We start from the raw sequence: 20,062 nt of genomic DNA, 5'->3' as shown, positions 1-20,062 counted from the left end.
TTTTGATTTATTGTTTTAGTGAGATTCACTGTTATATTTCACCTAAGAGTGAGTGGATGTTCATCTCGTTGCAAAGTGTGTTCGTCTTGTCCATTTTCGACTGAGACCCGCTTATACTTGCCATCGTGGTTCTCCTGAAGGCAAAATCACATGACTTTTAACACTTCCTGAACTTCACTGAGTGAACAGAGATATAAAAGTAACTGAAATTACACTCCACTGAACCGGTTTAAAAAAAAAAAAAAAACACTACTCTTACAAATGACCTTGCTTAAAAATTTATTTTCTGCTCAAGAAATGGGCACAGTCACATGAATTATTCACCGGTAATAGAATATATTAATTATGAATAATTAATAGAAGCTCTATAAATTGCATGTCTCGCTTACCATGGCCATCTCTTTGTCCTCATGACGATATCTCTCTCCACCTGGTGCAGCTCGAGACTCAGCTGTTCACTGGACAAATTCCCAGACGACCAGTCCACTCGAGACGGCTGGGACATGACTGAGCTCGGGTTCTGCTAAAAGAGAGAGTGAAAAGCTGAATCATTAAAGTAACAACAACAAAAGATATTAGAATTATAATCTTTATTCGTTATTTAATTTTTATAGAATAACAATACTAATGCTAATAATTTATATATAAATTAGGAGCGTTTCCTTGGAGGAGGCAAGGGAGGCCAGTGCCTCCTCAAGATATTGGATGGGGGATTTCACAACACCACCACATTTAGAAATTAAATAAAATTACAATTTGAAAAATTCTATTAAAAATGAACATTTTACATATATTTTTATTATATATAGGCGCACACACTTTATTTAAATTGCTATATACAGTCAAACCAAGATTAACTGACACCTTCAACATTTCTCACATTATCATGGTTTATTCACTATAGTTTAGAAAATGGTAATAAAATATGATAAGAACTCAGTTAAACTGTGTCTTGATAATCTCAGAAAACTTTGATAGAAAGGTATGTAATGAATTAGACTGAATAAATGTCTGCCCTTAAATTATGTACACAATTAGATAATACCAATTTAGGTCGACCAATTACCAAGCAATGCTTAATTTTGTTCAGTCTGTGGTGTAAAAAGGTTGCATTAGCAATTAAAAAAAAACACACTTATGCAAAAGATGGTCAGGTCAAAGTGTGAATAATTTTTGGTCCCAATTTTTTTTTAATCAGTTTTACTGGAAGTCCACTGTGTGAAGAATTCTTGGGTGTGTCACAGTTTACTTTATTTTGCTATCCTCACTTACATAAATTAACAATAGTGTCCTGCACCCACTAGTTAAAAAAAGAAAAAGAAAAAAAAAAAAAAAAAAAAAGGATAAATCATTATATATGGGGTCTGAATAATTTTTGGTTTGACTGTATATTTTAAATATAAATATATACACACTCTATTCTAAAATATTCCACACATATATATATATATATATATATATATATATATATATATATATATATATATATATATATATATATATATATATATATATAAAATGCATATGAAAATAAATTAAGTAAATATTTTATATAGTAAATATTTTATACTTTGGTGTCATTTAGTTGGATCGGACAAGGTATGAACAGGCCTTTAAAATGACACATCCAGCAGGGCAGACAGTCTCACCTCCAGGCCGCGGCTCTGCGTCTGTTGGCTGATTTGCAGGTTGACCTGCTGTAGCTCCATCCTCAGCTGCTCACGCGCCTGCACGGCAGGGGGTAAACTGGATCTGCGGGATAAGTGGAAAATATTTCACTCATTTAGAACATTTCTAGAATAAAACTAAACAGAAACCAAGAGATTATTTTAAAGGGTGGGGCTGGCAACATACCGCTCGCTGAAGTGCCCCTGAGACGTTTGGTGTGGCTGGTAGGAGTCGCCACTCCACCCGCTGTGATTCGCATAGGTGTAGTCAGCTTAAAGAGAAGACAAAGACCATTCAAAAACACTGAAATAATCATGTTGTCGCATTAGCAATGCTGAGACAAAGCAGAAGGAGTTTACCAGCTGAAGCGGTGTGCTTGGCTGAGTTTGGCAAGGGTGGCATGGGACTGTTTGGCGGGTAGCCCGGTTTAGACGTGCGCGAGATGGCTCCAAAACGAGACACGGTCGGCAGAGAGCCAAAGGGAATGATGGGGTCGTCGTCTTTGACATCTGCCGCTCTGCGCTGAAGCTCCAAGCCGTGTGCTCTCAGACTTTTGCCTTTGTCTATATTTTGCTGTGAGAAATGGTTACAATTAACTCAAGAATCCTATTTGAATATGCTAATTATTCAGCATGCTATTATTTAAATACATCCAACTTCATTTATTATTTAAGAATATTATCCAATCATTAACATGGAATAAGCCTGATCCGTTAACAAAACTCACTGGTCGTCTGTGATATAGATATATATATATATATATATATATATATATATATATATATTTATTAGGGATGCAGCGATTAACCGGTTTTATGATTAACCGCGCTTTAAAACGTCACGGTTAATTAATCGTAAAGGCTCCGCTACACCGAGTGTTTCTGTTGCACGGAATGGAACTGTTGAAACATGAGCAAAACAAAAACAAAGCGGTGCACCAGCTTAAAATGCCGTGCTTATCAGAGACACGGAGGCTACTAGATTAACTATGATAGAGGAACCAAACAGCGATCCTTTATTTCCACCAGAGAAATGGCTGAAGTCGATAGTGTGGGACCATTTTGGGTACATCAAGAATGACCAGGGCGTCATTTAAATATTGCCGTAAAAATTGCTGTTAAAGAGCGAATACATAAGGGATAATGCACGGCTAGCCAACCTGTTCTCGCTGTGCAATTAACGATTTTAATGCACGTCGTGAAGGCAAGGACCACCTGACGCGAAGTTCGTTAGCGCTAACATTCTGCCCGCTTCAGAGATTAAATAGTGCGGTGAGAGAGAGAGCGTGCGTGTGTGAATTAGCCTACCTGCATCTGCGTCACTACAAACAATGAAGATTTGAGTTTAGTTATTTAAACAGTCGTTTTACCCCCTCTTTCCTGATTAATATAATGTAGCGATCCAGTATCAATGTTATTAATGAAAGTCGCTGGGCAGCGTTGACAACACGTTTCTGTCCTCCTAAATGTTTGTGTGGGCAGCTCGATCTCGATCTCGATCTCACAAACCAAAATAATAGACATGATTTTTTCAGGCCATATGTAAAATCAGATGAATAAAGATTATTAAAATGAATAAGTATGGATGACAGTTGATTACAATAATAGTTTAGTTTATTCCCCTCATTAGTAACAGTGCCCTCTGTGGGATAAATAAAGTTAATATTAGTCTTATATTAATAATACTTAATTAATATTGTGATTTATCATCCCTGTTAAAGTATTATTCATAAGTCAATTTATTTTACTTTCCAAGTTCTGTACCTCAGGTCCAAAAGAAATGTAGAAAGAATGAAATGAAAACACCAAATACATTTGTTATTTTCAAAAGGGAAATACTGACATGGATGTTTACAGAGCAGAGAGGTCACCTTTTTTAATTCCAATAGGAGAGATGGACTTTTTTTTCTTTAGTATTATTATTTTGTGCTGTATTATTGGTTACAGTGTTATTTCGGTTTCAAAAGGCAGCAATAAATAACACTTTAATATCTAAAGAGTGTTTATGTGATTTTATGTTTTGAAATGAATAAATGCATACTAATCGTAATAATTGTGAAACCGTGATTATTCCTCAGACTATAATCGTACCAATAAAATCTATAATCGTTGCATCCCTAATATATATGGCCTTTGGTTTGTCAACAGTATGATTAGTACAAACTAGACAGAATAAACACTGATAACCTTTTGTAATGGAACAGCCACTGAAAACAGCACAAATCTGAATGTGTGGGAGAAACAGGACAAAATTCCCTTGCAATGTGAAGCCTTTCAGCTTTTGATATTTAATTTTTAAGCTCAGGTTCTCCTTCAATGTGCGCCTTTGACCATTTGATTTTTTTTGGTAAAAATACAACTGCTTGAGAATCCCTTATGTACCTCCAAACATGCAAAACTTACTGTGTCCATGGCGTTCATGCCCTCTTTGGACTTTATATCCTTGCCGCCAATATAAGACCCAAAGGTGTCACATGACCAAGGCGAATATGAGCCAGCATAGTCCGGTTCCCGGAAGTGTCCAAAATTGTGGGAGTTGTCTTCCATGTACTGCGAACAATATGGATATGGCAACTCAAATTACCTACTATGGCTGCATGATTTGGGGGGAAAAAATCTAATTGCAAAATTGTTTTTCCTGATAAAAATGTGATTTAAGATGCAATAAAAAAAGCACAAGATTTGCTGTGCTACTGCACAATTTGTCCCAACATTTTGTGATTATATATCAATATAAATATAGATTAAAACAACAATAATAATAATAATTATTATATTTAACAAAATTAGAAATGTAAAAAATGCTGTATTTAAATATATACATATTTAAATATAAAATAAATAATAATAATAATAATAATAGATAATTAAAATAAATTTTTAAAATAGACATAATTTTACTAAAATGGATTATTTCAGAGAAAATATAAAGAAAAATTAGAAATATATTGGTAACACTTTAAAATAAGGTTAATTAGTTAACTACATTAGTTAACATTAACTAATAATAAACTGCACTTAACTTATCTTGTTAACATTAGTTAATGCACTGTGAACTAACATGAACTAACAATGAACATCTGTATTTTTATTAACTAACGTTAGTGAAGATTAGTAAATACAGTAACAAATGTATTGCTCATGGTTAGTTCATGTTAGTTAATACATTAACTAATGTTTAACTAATGAACCTTATTGTAAAGTGTTACCAATATATTTATAGAATTGCAATACAATATCAATATGAATATAATTATTATTATTGAATACAAAAATAAGAAGAAATTACTACAATATTTTACTAAACGGAGCATTCCATTATTATTTTTACATGTTTTTAAAATTACAATATTGTATAAATAATAACAACAACAACAACAACAAATAATTAAAATACATCTTTAAAATAGATATAATTTTACTAATATAATAATAAATATAATATATAGTATAATAATTTTACTAATATAATAAAATTATATTAAACAATTAGAAATATTTTTAAATAAAATTACAATACAATATCAATATAAAATAACTATTAAATAAATATTAAAATACAAAAAATAAAATAAGAAATTACTATAATATTTTACTAAAACAGTATTTCATTATTATTATTATTATTATTTTTCCCCCTTTTTTAGAAAATTGCGATACTTTCTACAATACTTTTCAGGCCTTCTACATTTTGTTTAGTATTATTATTATTTCTGTGAAATATTCTTCTACTTACATGGCTCTGCCCCCTCATGTCCTGAGGGTAACTGGGGTCGTATGAGTGTGAGGAGCTGAAGGGCGAAGGGGAAGCCACCTTTCTCTCCTCCAGCTGGGCCATGATCTCCTGTCTTCTGCGGTGCAGGTAGTCTAGGGAGGGCTGAGGTCGTGTGTAGGCATTCTGGGGACACATTATCAGGTTATGTTTTCTTTAGCTTTTAAATAAGACCAGTACAGTTTAAATATTGCAGGTAATGGATCTTACTCTCGGGTAATTCCTGATCTGACTGGAGCGGTTATAGTTGTCTGGTTCTGTCAGGTATGAAGCGTTTTGGGGAGGTAGTGGCGGGGGAACGTCCGGACTCCTTCGCACCAGTTCCTCTCGTGGGGGGAATGTCTGGGGATGGGCGTAGGCTGAGTGGCGACGGGCATCATGGTGTGAAGGGTAATTGTAATGGGAGCTGGGGTTGGCACACTGGCGCTCTGAGGTGTAGGAGCTGGAATAGGAGTCCAGATATGGTGTCATGCCTGGATCTGGAGCGGGGTGACGGGCGTAGCGTGGGTGCACATGGTGGTGAGGGTAAGGATTACCTGTTGAAATTAGGAAAATTAAGATTTTTAAAAGCGCAAGGATTTAGAAGCGCAAAATGTAATGTGTTTGTTCAAAAACCAACAGTGTTTTGGTACCTGCAGGGTATTGAGAGGATTCATATTGGGCTGGCAGAGGGCCTCTTGTGTCGGAGTAATACCGTTCAGACTGGTGTGGTGAGTACATGTGAGGAACTCTAGGCACCGCAGGCATGTGCTTCTGTCCAACTGCGCCATCGCCCGCCACCCTGGAGTGGGAATTTATGAGCATCCCTGGTTTTGGGATGGATTCCAATCTGTAAATCAAGAGATAAAGTGCACAATCACTCTGCACTCTTGCTTTTTTAAAATTAAAACAATTTGGACTCAAATTAACATTTAATGTCCATTTATTGATTTATATGAAAGTGAAAGTGACATGTGGATTTGTGCTCTGCAATTAACCCATCCAAAGTGCACACACAACAGTGAACACACACCCGGAGCAGTGGGCAGCCATTTATGCTGCGGCACCCGGGGAGCAGTTGGGGGTTCGGTGCCTTGCTCAAGGGCACCTCAGTTGTGGTATTGAGCGCTGTACATTCACTCCCCCCACCTACAATTCCTGCCGGCCCTGAGACTCGAACTCGCAACCTTTAGGTTACGAGTCCGACTCTCTAACCATTAGGCCACGAATTCCCCACATACTGGGGAAGTAGTCATTTGGAGTAAAGGCCATTGCACACTGAGTCCGAAATTTTTGCTCGTTGAAAAATAAATATGACCTCACGTTGTGTCAATCACGTTTACACACTGCCTCAGAAACTTTTGTCCGTCATAAAAAATAAAAAAAAGTAAATAAAAAAACCCGGACCAGGTTCGATTTTCGCGTCCGTAGTAAGCATTTTGATAGGAAAGGATGACGAATACGAAAAATGTGATAGGAAATAGGAAATTTTTGAAAAATTCCAGACTCGGTGTGCAAGCACCTTAAGTATGTAGTAAATTGGAGTAATGTAATGTATAGCAGTGTCGTTATAGTTAAACTATTAATACATCTATTTTGATTAGTTTATTGAAATTAAGCTGAATTTTAGTACTTAAAACTTATTTCAGTTAGTTGCCAATGCAACATTAAGTTTTCTGTTAAGTTTATCATCTTCTAATATTTATACTTTTTATATAAGAAATAATTATATGACAAACTTAAACTGAAAATAAGTTGAGGTACTAAAACTGAAGTAAAAATAAATTAAAGCTAAAGATAAACAGTAATAATAAAAAAAAAAAGAAAAAAAAAGAAAAAGCACATAAAATTACTAAAACCTAAACTAAAATAGAATGAAACCTGAAAATAAAAAGCAAATAACTAGGGCAGCCCTCGACTAAGGATTTTTCTGGTTGACTAGTAGTCGTTCATTTGAAGCATTAGTCGACTAAATCGCACATTTATTAATGAACCATTTAAATCATTATAATGAGCCTTTAATTGCCTACATAGCCTAATAATAAGCGCACAAGTAGGCTACATGCATAAAGCTTGCCACAGCGCACTGGTAGAAGTAATGATTTTGAATGTGTCAGGTAGGCATGGGATGATAACCGGTTTCAAGGTATACCGCGGTTTGAAAAATTCATGGTTTCAAAACTACTAAAATTTTCCGTTATACCATTCCTGCGGTATGCGCAGTTTTTTACGTGTCCTCAAAGATGGAAAGTGCAGTAGGCTACTCAGTTGTGAGCAGTGAAGAGCGTAACGAGTCACACGACCCCTCCTCCTCCGGTTGGTGCGAGCAGTTAGTGAGAGTAACCTGTGTGTAGGATGATGGCCAAAGGAGGTGAATCCCTGGAACTTTTTCCCCCGTCGAAAAAGACAAAGTCTGCCGTATGGGAATTTTTTGGGTAACGTAGACTAACCATGTTCCGTACACAACAATGATGACGTACAGATGGCGTTTTAGCGCAGATCGCTAAATAAATACTTCCAGGTCGTACATAAACTATATGCAAGTTAACCGTGTCATCTTCATTTCTCCCTCTTTCACCCCCGACCAAGACAGAGACCCACCCTCCCGCCGTTTGTTTTAGTGTTGAAATAAATACTATTTGGCTTGCTACTGAGGTAGATAACATACCTAATTAACTAGCTAACTTCAACTATAGTTTCCTCCCTCACGTTACTTCACAGAGCGGGGAATAACAGACTGAAGTACTACGTTTCTGCGTACAATAATTACATTTAGCTGGTATCACATCTATAATTTTAAGCCTCCTGCCATTGTTTACATCTGTTCAAAATCACGACATTTAAAAAAAAACAAACAAAAAAAAACCTCTGCTGGCTCTCAGGTGTTTTTGCCACTGTTTGAGTATTATACGGAGAGAGACAGAGCGTGTATGTGAGACACTCGCACTCTCTCCTTATGTGTATGTGCACACATCTTTGTATCTCACCGCTCATAACTTTGACAGAAAGATGAATGTGTAGAAAGTGAGCATGTCTCCAAAAACCTTGTTGAGCTGCAGGTTTAATGACTGCATTTTTTTGATGTTTTTTTTGATGTTTTTGATTATTGAGCTGTAGGTTTAGGTTCACTTAAGTGACTGCATTTAATTTAATTAACAAGAATTCAATTATTTGAATCTTCAACATATATTAAATACACCAATTTTTAATATTAAAATTTAGAAAAAATGGTTTGAATGAATGATTCATTGACTCACTCATAAATACTTCTCTTGTTTTATTTATTAATGGATTAATCAGCGTTTTTGAACAAATCTCTTCAAACAGTCACTAGGTGGCAAAACAATGCAATCGACACATTATTTGAAGTGCCAGTTACTTTCAAAAGGGGATTAACTATTTTGATCGCTACCATAGACATCAATGACTACGTTTACATGCGCACGAATAATGTAAGGACTTAATCGCATTATGATGTTTGCATGTCAAGAGCAAAGCTCTTCACTCCTGTTTACATGCAATTTCCATTATTTTTATTATTTGCGAGTTGCACTTTTTTTTTTTTTTTTTTACTGCCTCACGTACCCCATTGCACAGCACAAATGATGGACTCAGAAAGAGCAGGTGTGTTACTGGCCGCTGTTTTAATTTATTTAAGTCTAATGCAACACACTTTTGTATGGTTGTATTCCATGCTTTGGCGCCATAGAAATGTGACTGCAATTCGTTTGCTTACGCTGCCGTCGCGTTCTGCTCGCTGTTTCTGGATGAGGGTAAGGAATAGAGACTGGTAGCAGCGAGTTGTGTTTTCCCAAGAAATGCGATGCTTTCTTCCCCACCATCGTTTCTAATCTGCGTATTATTACAGGTGTCGCGTCATTCATGTCATGAGCGCATGCGCACTTTGGTCAGAGCGGCAATAGGCTACTCCAATTAAGGTGTTTATATGCCTGTACATTTCGATTAAAATCGGTGTACGCCACCTATGTTAATACGATTATGCTTGCTCCGATTATGAGCTTAATCGCATTATTTTAAATCGAAGTATTGCGTTTACATGAGAAGTTTAAATCGCAATATTGCCAAAATCTCATCGCATTAAGAGGGTGCATGTAAACGCTAATGTTTATATATGAACTGCAAACTTTCATCCCAGTATTTCTGTGATAATATGAATGACTATAAGACAGAAATAATACTGTGCAGTTGAAAAGACTGTTTGTGAAGCTGTTTCTGATGTTAAATGTCTGCTCTCTGTGTCAGTGGCAGCGCGAACGCCGATTTGAACGTTGTATGATTTTTTCAAAGGTTTAAGACACGGGCGAATCGTTGTCATTTAAAAATGAGATCGTGTGGGTGTTTGAATCGAAATCGCGATATTTTAACGATTAATCGTGCAGCTCTATTATCTGTATGACCAATAATGCGGAGTAGCCTATTTTAAGAGCAAGTAAGCGCACCGGCGCCTCCGTCTGTCCTGCAGTGAGCACGTTCAGCTTCCACACTCCGCAAAAACACTTCAATAGCACACATTTCTCTAGGCTAACATTAGATTGAGCGACCATTAACCCTTTAGGCGCCAGGGTTTTTTTGGAAAAATGCTGGATTTTGACATCAAGATTTCAAAAGCTTGTGGCTTGAAAGGGCTTAAAGATAGAGATCTACTGTAAATTAGAAAAATGTTGGGCATGGCCTAAAGTTTATGTGGGGTGTAAATATGCTCATCTAATTTGCATATTATGATGTCATCAGGGGGCAGCCCTCTTGAATTTCATAATATTCAGGAAATAGTAGATATTGAATTGATATTTGAACTTATTTGCATGTTTTTTTGTTTGTTTTTGTGATCAGAAAAGAGGAAACCAACAATAAAACAGGAGAAAGTACTAAATTATTACTATATTACTATACTATATAGTAGTAAAACGCATGTGAACAGTAGCCTACTTTTTGATCAGTTCATCAGTAATATTCAGGAAATAATAGATATTGAATGGATGTTTGAACTTATTTGCATGTTTTTATTTTGTTTGTTTCTTTTGTCTTTTTATCCTCATTCCAAATGATCAGGAAAATAGAAAATCAACAGTAAAACAGGAGAAAGTAGTAAATTATTACTATGCCATAGTAAAATACATGTGCCTATTTTTTGATCAGTTGACCAGCTATCTGCCCAATCAGGTATCTAGGTGACATTTTATAGTTCTTGAGAGTATGTACCTCTCATTGCATGGCACAGCGCACAGACCTTCCCCTCACTGACTGCACCTGTACTGCCTGCCGGCAGCCCTTTGAGCGCACGCGATCAGAAAAAAAGACGCAATCTGGCCGACCATCAGCAACGCGATGCCTCTCCTATGGACACTAAGACCACGTCCACCCCTGCCACCCTCATCCCTGTTGGGTAAAGGCTCGAAATGATCACTTGATGGTGCTTCGTGAACACTCTCGCCTTTTACGGCGGCGCCATTGCACGTGCAAAGATGTACCGGGAGATGCGCGATCATTAGACGGCCGATCGTCATTTCCAAAAGGAAAATATTCCCCTACAGAGTCAGAATAGGCGAATAACATTTGCAACACATCCTCACTGTACAACTTTTTATTAGCCATTTGGCGATTTTCTCTCACAATTTACTCAGACGCTATGAACTGAACTGCTTCCGCATCAATGACACGATAACTCACTTGCTCTGCTATTTCCTCGAACGAATTTGGTCTAGAATCGAAGTACTACATGTCTGCCATCTAGTGGTAGGGAATACAAATGAGATATTGCACTATATTAGGAACTACAGTCTATTTAATGAAGTATGACGTCTTGTCGCAATTTTGCGACTTTGCCGCTTAGAGGGTTAAGCAACCGTTAAAGTTGCTAATACTTGCATATTTCAGATGAAAAGCCATATTTGAGGTCGATGAATGATAGGCGAGCGTTTGGATGTCCTGCGATGTACTGTATTACCATAGACTAGCCGTTAACGATCCGTCCGTCACGGACTGCATGACTTTTTTTTTTTCTGCGACTAAGTGACTAATAAAATTTTGGTTGACTAGTGGTTAGTTAACTATTAGGGGGCAGCCCTACAAATAAAACATGAATAAATACTATAATAGTATATAAATAATAACACCAATGTATGGACAATTAGTCAGTATCGCAAAATTTAGAAAAGTGAAAAACTGTAAAATAATAAAATAAATATATAAAGTGCAGCTGCTACTAATACTTCGCTCGGTGAAGAGCGTGAAGCGATGATCATTGAAGCCAATCACAGACATATCTGTTGAGCACGCGTGAACACAGTGGCCAATCAACAGTGTTTAAGAATCCGCTCAGCTGCGCTCAAATTCTAGCGGGAAATGCTGGTATCGTCTCATTTTTCAAATTGCGGTATCGACTGGTACCAAAGTCAGTACTTTTTGACAACCTTAACTGTAGGAATAATAATATAATATTTGTTATAAAAATAATAAAAGCCATTTCATTCTTTCTAAACACTGGTTGAAAATCATGAGAAAATTGATTTATTTTGATCTATTCATTATTTAAAGATATTAACAGTCACTATTAATAATATTAGTCACAGTTAATATTTATAATATTTTTTATTTTAAACAGCTCTTAATACATGAAAATTTACATTATACTTTATGAAAGAGATCCTTAGAAAGGAGATAATCTCATTTGCAATATGTGTTGTAAAAAAGTTTGACATCCCCCGTGCTAATATAAGAGTTATTTCCCACCACTAATAAACATACAAACTCACGAGTCTGGAGGTGAGCCAGGTGCACTGAGGCTCCCAGAGTCCATCTTCCCTGGTTTGTGTGTTGGGTCATATGATGGGTCCGAGCCTCTGGAAACCAGGTGGGCCAAGCTGGAATCAGGTCCTGTAGCTAGGATGACGTTAGTGATGGAGGAGTGTTTACGTGGGAGTCCCTCCATCGACAGTCCCTCGTCAGGCAACAGACCGGCGCCGAGGTCCATCTCGTTCAGCTGGGTCAGGGACTGACTGAGCTGTCGCCTCATTCCCAAACGTTTATTCATCTTACGGTACCTGTCGTTAGAGAAGAGGTGGTGAAGCTGATGCTAATGCTTATAATGCGTTATTTAACGTACTTCAAGTGCCGCTTACTTTTCAAGCTCTTCCTGAGAGTGAGCGAAGGTGCAACTTGCTCCGCGAGGACAGCCGCCTTTTTGTTTCATGTCCCGACACATATAGGTCTTGTATTTGCTGTGCTGAGGTGGCTGTGGGCAGGAAGTGAGATATGCTTACTCATTTCTGTGCAAATTACTACTTTAAAAATAAATTAAATAAAAAATAAAGCTTAAAAAAAAAAAAAAAAAAAAAAAAAAAAGAGAAAAGCACAAAACCATTAAAACAATAAAAATAAAACTCAATAAAATGACAACACAAAGTTTGAACTGAGCTGAAAATATATAAAGAAAAGCTAATTCAAAATATTAATAAATGCTGCAATAGTATATAAATATTTAAATATACCTGATGTATAGATAATTAGTAAGTAAATAGATGGATACACAAATTAATTAATACTTTCTAAAAACTGGCCAAAAATCATAAGTAAATAAGTAAACAAAATAGCCTTATTATATTTTAATCATTTTAGCATTTTGATCAATTATTATATTATTAATAAATATGAATATATTGAAATGTTTGTGACCTGGTTACCGACCTGTTGCTGAGCACTTTAATGCTTTTAAATTAAATTAATAATGCTAATAAATTAAAACTAAATATCATTTTGATTCATATTTTTATTATTAATAGTTATTAAATATTAATATATTGAAAAGTTTGTGATCTGATTACCGACTTGTTGCTCAGCAATTCATTTCTACATAAATTCATGCTAAAAAAAATGAAGCTAAATATACAGGTGCTGGTCATATAATTAGAATATCATCAAAAAGTTGATTTATTTCACTAATTCCATTCAAAAAGTGAAACTTGTATATTATATTCATTCATTACACACAGACTGATATATTTCAAATGTTTATTTCTTTTAATTTTGATGATTAGAGCTTACAGCTCATGAAAGTCAAAAATCAGTATCTCAAAATATTAGAATATTACTTAAGACAAATACAAAGAAAGGATTTTTAGAAATCTTGGCCAACTGAAAAGTATGAAAATGAAAAGTATGAGCATGTACAGCACTCAATACTTAGTTGGGGCTCCTTTTGCCTGAATTACTGCAGCAATGCGGCGTGGCATGGAGTCGATCAGTCTGTGGCACTGCTCAGGTGTTATGAGAGCCCAGGTTGCTCTGATAGTGGCCTTCAGCTCATCTGCATTGTTGGGTCTGGTGTCTCTCATCTTCTTCTTGACAATACCCCACAGATTCTCTATGGGGTTCAGGTCAGGTGAGTTTGCTGGCCAATTAAGCACAGTAACACTATGGTCATTGAACCAGCTTTTGGTACCTTTGGCAGTGTGGGCAGGTGCCAAGTCCTGCTGGAAAATGAAATCAGCATCTCCATAAAGCTTGTCAGCAGAAGGAAGCATGAAGTGCTCTAAAATTTCCTGGTAGATGGCTGCGTTGACTGTGGACATCAGAAAACACAGTGAACCAACACCAGCAGATGACATGGCAGCCCAAATCATCACTGACTGTGGAAACTTCACACTGGACTTCAAGCAACATGGATTCTGTGCCTCTCCACTCTTCCTTCAGACTCAGGGACCTTGATTTCCAAATGAAATGTAAAATTTACTTTCATCTGAAAAGAGGACCTTGGACCACTGAGCAACAGTCCAGTTCTTTTTCTCCACAGCCCAGTTAAGATGTTTCTGACGTTGTCTCTGGTTCAGAAGTGGCTTGGTAGCCCTTTTCCTGAAGACGTCTGAGCGTGGTGACTCTTGATGCATTGACTCCAGCTTCAGTTCTCTCCTTGTGAAGCTCTCACAAGTGTTTGAATCGGCTTTGCTTGACTGTATTCTCAAGCTTGCGGTCATCCCTGTTGCTTGTGCACCTTTTCCTACCCAAATTCTTCCTTCCAGTCAACTTTGCTTTGATACAGCACTCTGTAAACAGCCACACCTTTCAGTAATGACCTTCTGTGACTTACCCTCTTTGTGGAGGGCGTCAATGATCGTCTTCTGGATCATTGCCAAATCAGCAGTCTTCCCCATTATTGTGGTTTCAAAGAACAAGAGATACCCAGAATTTATACTGTAGGGATGGTCATTTATTCAAACTCAAATGTAAATATTCTAATATTTTGAGATACTGATTTTTGACTTTCATGAGCTGTAAGCTCTAATCATCAAAATTAAAACAAAAAAACTTTTGAAATATATCAGTTTGTGTGTAATGAATGAATATAATATACAAGTTTCACTTTTTGAATGGAATTAGTGAAATAAATAAACTTTTTGATGATATTCTAATTATATGACCAGCACCTGTAAATATATAAAAAAAATAAAATAAAAACAGACAAAGCACAAAGTTTCTGAAACGTAAACCAAAATTAAAAATGGAAATATAAAAGCTCATTTAAAATAATAATAAATACTACAATAGCACATAAATAACACTAAAACAACACGTATATAAATTAGTCCTTATCGCAAAAAAAAAAACTAAAACTGAATAAATAAAATAATGTTAAAATAAAATAAACAAATTAATAAAAGAAGTGCTGTTGCTACTGACTAAATAAAAAAATTAATTCATTTAAAACTATTCAATATTAAAAAAAATATATATTTTATGTCTGCAATCTGGGTACCGACCTGCTGCTGATCCCCTCCTTTTTTGCTGTGGTTCTGGATGAAATCCACCAGGCCGTGAACGACAGTCCGCACCGCTTCCAGCCCTTTGGCTAGCTGCTCCCATGTGGGCGCAGGGGCATCTGTTAGCGCAAAAACCAGGCAAAAATGTTTTTTTACAAAAAATCTGACATTTATGTTTTTATGAATGGCTGTACTGACAATGGTGTGAGTTGAGCAGGCTGACAGACCTGGGCTGGGGTCGATGTCGGCCAGCAGCTCCAGATGGGGTCTGAGGCGGTTGAGATTGGCTGGATCTCCAGTTCTCTGAAGGGCGATGGTGAGTTCCTGCACACTCTGAGCAAAGGATGCTGGAGTCTGCAGCTGAAACACACAAAGCCACATAAACACATACTTCACATACCAGCACACAAAATCAACATGTTTTTATGCACAATGTGACATTCGCTACACCCTAAATGCATTCTCTACCCAGGGAGGTATGTTACTGGAGAATTTGGACACACAATGTTATTTTTATTTATTTTTTTAAAAACTACAGCTCCACCTAGTGAAATCTTAAAATAATACCCTGAACAGAATATGTTTGGTAAATTGAAGTTGTAATTACCAAGGCACTTTGAACCACAATTTATCAACAAAAAGCCATTTTTTAAGCCATTTTTATTTATCATAATACACGTCCTCATCATACCTTGTCTATGATGGACTGCATGTGGGATTTGTGCGACTGGTCGCCGTACAGTAGAGATGACCACTGGTCAGGGGCAATACGCAGTCCGCCCTCCATCGCGATCTGAACGATCTGAGAGTCGTGTTCCCTCCGAAGAGCCTCGTATGTGCGAAACTCCTCCTTCAGCTGCATCAAGGAGGAATCTTCGTCACGTTTGGTCACCTGAGATTAAAACAAAATTTGATATTTAAATGCAAATACAAATGAAATGTACAAATTTTTGTACAAAATCTATTACTAATAGTTTATATAGTTTTTTTTATATTTTAAATCTAAGAGATCTGTTTTTAAAAATATTTTAAATCTTTTTTTATATTTTTAAATCAGCTGACATGAAATTTAATGTTATTTTTAACTGTAATTTAACATAGATACAAATAAAATAATAAAATGAAATAATTATTACATTTTATATGATTGCATGACATGTAATATTGAGGTTACAATGAAAATACTACACAAGAAAAGCATTTTACTTCCATATTAATCTGTGATACAGAAATAAATTATACTTTAAAGTATACTAAAATAGGAAACCAGTATTAGAAATTGCAATAAAATATTTAAACGCAGGTAAAGCACTGGCCCCACCCCCAGACCTGTACATAATCTTACATTTCATACAGTTGACTTGACAAATATGATGCAGGGCATAAATGCAGTTATGACCTAAATTTCAAGATATTACTGCAAAAATTGCCCCTGTATGAGTTGTCGTCTCATATTTATATCATACAATATCACACGAGCAGGGAGAGCAATACACCACACGAGTGCTGATTTTGTCCTTAATAACATGAGTTTAAATGTGATTTTATAACAACAGTTCAGTAAATAAGAAATTGATATTGTGTTATATTTTAAATAAATAATAATAATAATAATAAATAAAACCATTAAAGGGACCATTCACCCAAAAAATAAAAACATAAAAGAAGGTCTTTTGAAGACTGTTGGTAACTAAGCTGTTTTGGTTACCAATGACTTGAATACTGAGATGTTTCTCGAATTATCTTCGTTGTAGCCTAAATGTTTGTGTGTAATAAATTTTTATGTTGAATCAAACTAAATATTTCTTTCTAAAACAACAATTTGTAATGTCTACTTGATACTTTCTCATTTAACACAAAAATAGCTTTAAATAATCTTTTGTGGGTATTTTTACAGCCAAGTTTATTTTGCGATTAATTAGAGTAATTATTCGACATATCATGTAATTAATTAGATTAAAAATGTTAAATCGACTGACAGCCCTATATTATATATGTAAGGAATAATTAATTCAATTATTCCGCTTATACTACGGTTGCCACACCTCAAGACATCGATCAGATGATATATTTCAAGGCATTCGTCCAGTATTTCTACTTAAATCGCTATTGTGAGTAGGCCAGTGTCGTTGTGGGTCTTGGTTATTTTGCTGTTGTAAGACCTTTGAAATAACAGAAATCATTTGGCAAAGTGATATGGTCATGTAATGGTCAAGAGCTGCCTGGAACTACGTTCGCCGTGCGTTTCCCTGAAAATAATTGCACACCTCAGAGCGTTCGGCAGGCAATCAGATTCAAGCATTCAACGGCCCTGTAGTGTGTATATGTATGTATGTATATATATATATATATATATATATATATATATATATATATATATATATATATATATATATATATATATATATATATATATATATATATATATACACACACACATTTTTTTTATAATAAATCTATAACAATGAGAAACATTAATACTGTGAAGCAAAAGAGGAAGCGTAAAGGCACCTTAAAGCAGGAGGCCCTGTAGAGGAGTTGCACCACGTGTCCTATGCTTGTTTTTGAGGCCTGAGGAAAACGTGGTTCGAGTCTCTGGACCACAAACAGGACCAGAACCTTTCGTGAGAGGGCCGAACCATCTTCCAGAGCGAGCAGGACCAGCTTCAATGCTTCTTCCTGCATAGCTGTAGGGTGAAAACCAATTTTTGTTAGTGCCTACAAATGATTTTATCAGCCTGCTATAATGTTATGGTGGTAAAATCTTACCAGGGCCGAGAAACTGGCAGCCTCTGGCTCTGACAGCGGCCCACAGGTTGGAGGAGAGCTGCTGGGGGTTCTGGTGCTGGAGGATGAGCTCAGTGACAGTACGTTCACCCAGAGACCGGGCCGCCCGCATGGCCCGGATGCGGCCCTCCTCCTCCACCAGCTGGCAGTGAACCAGAGTCACCAGCTTCCTCTGCATGGGTCTGCTGAGAACGCTCTGAGCGGCGCCATTCAGCCCTGCACCTGCACAGATCAACACCAACAAAACACAAACCTTAACTGAGCCTTCTCATAGACTGCTGATTATCATGAAGGATGATGGAATCACTTAAAAACAAGAGAGCATATGCTAAAGACAATAAACAAGGTTGAAGTGTACTCAATGAAAAAATAAATAAATAAATAAAAAATTTATATTATAAAAAAATATAAAACAAATAAAGATATATTTAAAAATATTAAAAACGATATTTTAAAAATATATTAAAAGTTTTTTTGTTCCTTTTACTTTTAACTGTAGTCCAATGACATCTTAAAGCATTTGATGGCAACTGAAGGTTTATGATTAATCACCGAAAAACCATAAAAAAATATGCTAAGGATGATAAACTTGGTGAATTGTTTGGTATTCAGACAACTGAAAACAAACCAAAAAAAAAAAAGTTTTATTTTTTTAATATTACTTCCTGTTTTTGTGGTGAAATTCGCAGTCAATAGAGCATGGTAAACATGGTAAATTGTTAAGTGTCTAAACAAAAATAAATGAATAAAAAATAAAATAAAATTACCTCAAAACAAATAAAAAATAAAACCTTAAAAAGGTTTTTGAAGTGCAATCACAATCCACTTTTGATATTTTGATTGTTGACGTTTATGATAAATCACTTATAAAAAGCATATGCTAACTTATTGTGAATAAATGAATAAAAAGGGTGATGTAAAACAGCAGGGACCTCTGGTGTTGCTCAGGGGTTTGAGATATAGGGCCAGGTCCTCCACACATGTGCGAGACTCCTCATAGTGCTTGACGTCCTCTGCAGCTGTCAGTAAGGTGAGGGGGGGAGGTTTGGGAATCTGCAGGAGAAAACACAACATTTGTCTGTTACCATACCAAAGATAGTTCTCATCTACAGGGCTTTGATGGCATTCTTCACATAACAGGTCATCATGTTATGGGGCTGGCAGCATTCCTCTACGTGTAGAGCATGTTCACACCCACAGACTCTCAGAACAACATGTGATTTATCATCAAAGGGCCCCATCATTTGGGCTGTCATGGCTGTGAGGTTTGGCTGATTCACACTCATATAAATAACTGCATTTTTGCATACAGACTGACGTTTTAAGACTGATCCTTTAACATGGTAGAATGATTTTCAATTAAATATGATTACATCAGATGCTCCCCGGTTTATATGTGTAGGGTTGGTAAGTTAAAAAAAAAAAAAAAGAAGAAATTAGTACTTTTATTTAGCAAGAATGCATTAAATTTATCAAAAATGAAAGTAAAGACATTTGTATTAAATACTGGTTTCAAATGCATCTCAAAAATATTAAGCAGCACAACTGTTTTCAACACTGATAATAAATGTTTCTTGAGAAGCAAATCAGCATATCAAAATGATTTCTGAAGGATCATGTGACACTGAAGACTGGAGTAATGATGCTGAATATTAAGCTTTGAGTCACAGGAATACAACTTTTGAACAGTATGATTTCTGATCAAATTCTAGGACAGTTTCATGATAATTATGATTCAAAATGCCATGTTTATATATAATAATAAAATACTTTCTACAGTCAAAAAAATGTTTAAAACTTTCTGAACACAATCAAAAAAGCAAGAAAACCTTGCTACTTTTTATTGAGTTGACATTTTTAGAGTTAAATTAAAAGGAGTTAAATTAAAACTTTTGTTGAAAATGGTCAAATGTAAAATGTTTGACTTAGTACGCAAATATTGCACTGGGCAGAATGGCATGAATAATACAATTCTAAATATTAAAATATCAAGAAATTATTAAAAATATTTTAAATATCTTTTTGGTCGCCAAGTCTACTAATTACACATTATTAGTAAGAACTATTTGTCTATTATTTTCCAA

At 35.7% G+C, this 20,062-nt stretch overlaps 1 protein-coding gene across 1 annotated transcript in view; it reads right to left on the bottom strand.

Moving 5' to 3' along the window:
• rc3h1a (ring finger and CCCH-type domains 1a) overlaps positions 1–20,062 on the bottom strand; it is a 32,477-nt gene that overhangs the window by 5,448 nt on the left and 6,967 nt on the right. Inside the window, 18 exon segments of the mRNA XM_058761790.1 lie at positions 43–134; positions 390–403; positions 406–523; positions 1,650–1,752; positions 1,855–1,939; positions 2,028–2,241; positions 4,071–4,217; positions 5,404–5,565; positions 5,650–5,975; positions 6,072–6,268; positions 12,192–12,479; positions 12,558–12,670; positions 15,192–15,310; positions 15,419–15,551; positions 15,883–16,083; positions 17,703–17,878; positions 17,961–18,200; positions 18,911–19,031. Coding sequence (XP_058617773.1) covers positions 43–134; positions 390–403; positions 406–523; positions 1,650–1,752; positions 1,855–1,939; positions 2,028–2,241; positions 4,071–4,217; positions 5,404–5,565; positions 5,650–5,975; positions 6,072–6,268; positions 12,192–12,479; positions 12,558–12,670; positions 15,192–15,310; positions 15,419–15,551; positions 15,883–16,083; positions 17,703–17,878; positions 17,961–18,200; positions 18,911–19,031 — 2,849 coding nt within the window.

Source organism: Onychostoma macrolepis, chromosome 22, assembly GCF_012432095.1.
Source record: "Onychostoma macrolepis isolate SWU-2019 chromosome 22, ASM1243209v1, whole genome shotgun sequence".
Lineage (NCBI taxonomy): Eukaryota > Metazoa > Chordata > Actinopteri > Cypriniformes > Cyprinidae > Onychostoma > Onychostoma macrolepis.
This window is presented reverse-complemented; position numbering and strand designations above follow the sequence as displayed.